At 35.4% G+C, this 5,504-nt stretch overlaps 1 protein-coding gene across 4 annotated transcripts in view; it reads left to right on the top strand.

The window, feature by feature from the left end:
• The first annotated feature begins 621 nt into the window (after positions 1–621).
• NUBPL (nucleotide binding protein like) overlaps positions 622–5,504 on the top strand; it is a 338,633-nt gene continuing 333,750 nt past the window's right edge. For 3 of the 4 annotated variants that reach the window (XM_037733488.1, XM_037733487.1, XM_017514659.2), the window contains exons 1-3: positions 622–788; positions 1,323–1,470; positions 2,942–2,976. In XM_037733488.1, coding sequence (XP_037589416.1) covers positions 681–788; positions 1,323–1,470; positions 2,942–2,976 — 291 coding nt within the window. In that variant the 5' untranslated portion in view covers positions 622–680. The remainder of the gene's footprint in view (positions 789–1,322; positions 1,471–2,941; positions 2,977–5,504) is intronic. The other variant, XM_037733489.1, reaches the window with a different exon arrangement.

Below are 5,504 nucleotides of genomic sequence, written 5' to 3'. Positions count from 1 at the left end.
GCATTACCCTTCGAGTTTTCTCTCTGAACTGTATTGTGTTAGGGATACTTGCTTTCTTCCACCAAGATAAATTCCACCTTCTTACTGAAGTTCCTTCTTAAGCAAAACTTGCTTCATTAGATTTATTTTCTGATTTAGGTAAACTTTTTCAAGTCTAACAAAGCACCCTGACCGCTCTTTCAAGAAACTGTCAGCAACACAAGTCGTGAGTACCAACGCAAGACAGACTCTCACTGTAGATAACACAGGAAAAAATAAAAAGGTAAAATCCTTACGAGTGGTAGTGTTTAAATGACCATATACTGCTTAGTAAGAAATCCTGGAGTCATTCTCCAGTTCCCCATTTCCTACTTTTGTTAAGCTGGATCAAGTCTCTTTAAACTTTCTCCATTTTCTTGTTCATAAAAGGAGGATACTAGTAAGTCTTCTGCCTACTTCGGGACTTATGTAAGGATCAAACGAGGTGTTATATGTGACAACACTTCACAGACGTTTAGTAAAACGCTGCAAAATGTTTGTAGCTGGCCATAAACAAGATCGTGCAGATTAGGTTCCGGGGCGGAACACACCCAGAGAAGGCCGGTTGGTAGGGAAAAAAAGCCGAGCGTTGCCACATGACGTCATCACTCCGCGCCCTCCGCGACAGTTCCCCAGCTAGGCTCAGAGCAGAGTTTCGCGTCATGGGGATTTGGCAGCGTCTGCTGCTTTTTGGTGCGGTGTCACTCCGGGCTGGTGGTGGGGCCACTGCCCGGCTTGGGGGAAGCCTAGCCATGGTTTGTCGGCGCCAGGTCCGTGGTGCTGCAGGGCGTGGGGAAGCGGGCGGACAGAGATGCTGGGCTGTAGGGCCGCAGATGCCCTTGCATTGCTTCCTGCCACAGACTCGCCTCAGTTCCTGAGACCCCCCCCGAGGGTCCTGGACGTGCCTGTTTTTCAGTCAGAGCCAGGCTGAGGCGTGGCGGGACATGAAACACAGTTAGAACATAGATGTATTCTACATTGCTTTCTTGGCTTTGAGTTATTTAGCAAATAGATTTTTAAAAAAGCAAAACACGTGGAAGCCTAAACTCCTTAAAGAGGCAGCGTATTTACTTTCCATTTTTAAACGTTCAGCGTATCCTAGTAGAAAAAAAATCAATTTAAGCAATGTGTCTTTACAATTGTTACCAGTAAAAGTAGGTAAATGTCTTCAAAGTGGAGATGAGCAGAATTAGAAAAGAAAACCCTCTTAATTGCAAATCCCAGATTGTTTTTACTTTTACAATGTGATGATGGAGATGGCTTATTTAAAACGGCTTTTTTAAAAATTTATTTTTTACAAAAAGTTATCTGGCGCCGAGAGTGAGACCCTAAAACAAAGAAGAACACAAATCATGTCCCGAGGACTTCCAAAGCAGAAACCAATAGAAGGTGTGAAACAAGTTATAGTTGTGGCTTCCGGAAAGGGTGGAGTTGGAAAATCCACTACAGCAGGTATTATGGAATATTAATTCTGTTCCTGATTAAGAACTTATGCCAACTGGCAAGTGCACACTATTAAAATTATGGTTTTGTGTTTTAAAAATTTACATGTGAAGTTCCTAACATCTGATTCCTTGGTTTCAGGAGTTGGTAGTGGGTTGATGCTTAGATTTTGGAGTTAGACAAAACTAGGTACTAGCTGGGTCTTGTACCCCTTAACTCAGGAAAACGTGGTCAGATTGTACAGCAAATCTTCAGTTCACTTAACTGTAAAATGGAGATGGTAACTTCTTTCATAAGATGGTTATACAAATTGCACATGCTAACCGCTTAGCCTAGTGTTTACTAGTGTTCAATAATTGGTTACGTTATTATTTTTAAAACATCTAGTAACTTTAGTACTTTTTAATAAATTATTTCTGTTTTGGGATGTTCTTTTCCAGTTTCTTTAGTTTATAGCTACAAATTTGCAATGAGATTGTTTACATTATTGTGCCTTTATTTAACCATAATGTAATTTTCAACATTTATAAAGTCAATATAAATCTAATATTTGAGAATGCTTAAAAAGATTTAACATTGTTTTAATTATTTAAAATGTTGCCTAATCTTTATATCTTTTATATTATTCAAGCAGAGAATTTTTTTTGGTGGGTCTTTTTGTTGGTTATAGATTTCATTGTCATGGAAATGTTGCTTTCAGAACTCGTAAAAGAAATGCCACCAGAAATATGAGTTAACAGCCAAGACCAATAACCAGATACTGCCAAAAATTTTCAAAAGAAAACTTTTTTTTTTCAAAAAAATACCAGTTTAATAATGTAAACAGGGAACCTTTCTCTTTCCAGTGGTACTCACCAGGGTTAACTTGTATTTTTTTTTTCAGATTTGTTGTTATAATTAACAAATTATAGTTGTATATACTTGTGATGTAGAACGTGATTTTGATATATGTCTACATTTTGAAATGATTTTCACAATCAAGCTAATTAACATATTCATCACCATGTTACTTTTTTTTTTATTTTTTAAGATGGAGTCTTGCTCTGCCACCAGGCTGGAGGGCAGTGGCGCGATCTCGGTTCACTGCAACCTCCGCCTCCCTGGTTCAAGCGATTCTCCTGCCTCAGCCTCCCGAGTAGCTGGGACTACAGGCATGCGCCTCTATGTCCAGCTAATTTTGTAGTTTTAGTAGAGATGGGGTTTCACCATGTTTGCCAGGATGGTCTCGATTTCTTGTCCTCGTGATCTGCCCGCCTTGGCCTCCCAAAGTGCTGGGATTACAGCCGTCAGCCACCGCGCCCAGCCGGAAAATTCCTTATTTTTGTTTGTACTTTCTGTGTTCCTCTATGTGCTTGTTCTTTACAAGTAAGTGTTACATGTTAAAATATTTTTATGCTCAGGTTATTACATTGAAAATATTAAAAGGTAAAATGAATATTAATAGAAGGAAACTTACTAAATTTATTTTTGTTTCTTACAGTAAATCTTGCACTTGCACTAGCAGCGAATGATTCGGTAGGTGTTTATTAATATAAATATTAATTTATTAAATGTTAAAATGATAGAGCATATTGGTGTTTTTCATTTACTCTGTCAGAAGCTATAGCGTAGTTGTAGTGAGTTGCATATCTTTAAGAAACTCAATGCTGCCCTCACTTCTGGTTACAGTTAATAATAATAATGTATTTAAGTGTTAACCATTTATTGCTTGCCACATATCCCATAAAAGGCTTTGATGGTCTTGTGTGGAGGTTATATCCTAAACCAATTTTGCCTTTATGATTTACAGAAACATTATTCTGGGTTCAGTTTTTAAGTGTTGGGAATTCAGTTTTTTTAAGGGTAAAAGCTATTCTAAAAGTAGTGCATATCCATTAAACCAAAATTCAAACAGAGTATGTGTGTAATGTAAAACTGAAAGTTAGTGTATTCCTTTCTGTTCCAGAGAATTAATTTAGGCTATAGTTTTAGTGTATCCTTTCAGCTTTTCCTTTCTCCATATAAAAATCTAAAAAAAATACATATATGTGTGCGTGCATACATCTTTCCATGATATGCCTCATTCTTAATGGCTGCTGCATTAATGGTCAATGACACTATATTTAACCAGTTCCCATTTGATGAAATATTTAGGTTGGTTCCCATTTATTCCCTACTCTAAACGATGCTATGGTGGAATTCTTATATAGTATTCTTATACACTAAGTGATGACATTTTTGTAGGATAGATTCCTAGAAATAAAACTAGGTCAAAAGATATTCCTATTTTAAATTTTACTCCTAAAAGTTTGCTTGTAAAAAATTTGTTCCATTTTTTCCTTTGTGAGAAGAAAAAAAAAAAATCAGCTATAGTCTGTGGGAGTATCCATTTTTCATAGTCTCATTATTGTTGTTGTCTTTTTAGATATTTAAAAAAATAACATTGAACTTATTTGTAACTCCATAAATTATCAGCTACTTAATGAAAAGAGATGTATTTCAGAATTGATTTTAATTCCTCCTTCAGACCTATTTTATAGAATACAGGCAAGAATCCATACCTATTTTATATAATACAGACAATAATCATTTAATATGTTTAACTGTGGCTATACTGCTGACTTATTTTCTACCCTTACTATGTAACTTCAGTTCCTAATAAATAGCACATATGAAAAAATAATGTGTGGTGTCTATGTAAAGTATGATATCAATGTATGGAGTCCAGAATCTGCCAGACCCTGGAACTAGACATAGATATTCATATCTTCTGATGCTTGACTCTGTGTTTCTGAAAATTGGAAACTAATAAACAAGATTTATAGTAATTTGGTTATGTAAATTTTATTCACTGTAGAAACAGGTTTTTTTCTTAAAAAATCTTTTTCAACTTTCTTCCTTTTATGGGGGACCTACTTTCATCTTTCCTATCTTGTCCTCTTTCTTGAATTCTTTTTTTGGTTTTTCTGAAGGACATCCTTGAGTCCTTTTATGGTTTGGTAGGCAGAATAATGGCCTGCCAAAAATGTCCACATCCTAATTCCTGGAACCTATAAATATGTTACTTTTCCTGCCAAAAGGAACTTTGCTGGTGTGACTAACACCAGCAAAATTAAAGATCTTGGGAAGATTATCCTGGATTATCTGGCCACGTCCAGTTAAATATCCTTATAAATGAAAGATGGAGGTAGGCCAGAGTCAGAGTGATTTGATATGAGAAGGATTCAATCCTTCTCATATGTTGCTTACCTTGAAGATAAAAGGGGATCACTTTTCAAGGAATGTAGTCAGCTTCTAGAAGCTAGAAAAGGCAAGGAAATTGATTTTTCCCTATAGCTTCCAGAAGGTAGTAATTCTGCCAACGCCTTAATTTTAGCTCATTGAGATCTATTTGGACTTCTGTGATAATATCTTACAGAAGTAGGAAACTAATACATATAGGAAGTAAATTTGCTTATTTCTTTAATTTCCAAAGGTGTATTTATTTTGTCTTTGTTATTTGATAGTTTAACTAGATTTTAGTTAACTATAGAATTCCAGGTTCAAAATAATTTTCTCTCTGAACTTTGAAAACAGCATTCCATTTTCTTCTAGTATGCTAACAAAATGTCTGATGCTAGTCTGATTCATATTCCTTTGTAATAACAAATATTTTCCCTCTCACACTTTTAAGGTTTTCTTTATGTCTTTTATGTATAAAAGTGCCACAAGCGTGCATGTAGGTATTGGTTTAACCTGTGTGGGATTTGGCCCTGCAGTATCAAGCCTTGAGTATTTTTCAGCATACGAAAAATTTCTTCTGCTCATTGATTATGTTTTGTGATATATTTATTCTGTCTCCAGGAACCTATTAAGTAGATGTTGAACTTTATGCTTGTTAATTTTTCTCTCATATCTCTATCTCTTTGTCTTTTGTTCTGTGTTTTGAAAGATGTCTTTGACTATTTTTCACACTGCTGTGTTGGACTTTAGTTGTTATTAGGTTCTTCTGATTTTGTTTTTCACTTTGGAAATTATATTTTTTCCAATTTTCCAGAAATATTTCTTTTCTTTTTTTTTTTTTT

This window comes from Cebus imitator, unplaced genomic scaffold (assembly GCF_001604975.1).
Source record: "Cebus imitator isolate Cc_AM_T3 unplaced genomic scaffold, Cebus_imitator-1.0 Scaffold532, whole genome shotgun sequence".
Lineage (NCBI taxonomy): Eukaryota > Metazoa > Chordata > Mammalia > Primates > Cebidae > Cebus > Cebus imitator.
This window is presented reverse-complemented; position numbering and strand designations above follow the sequence as displayed.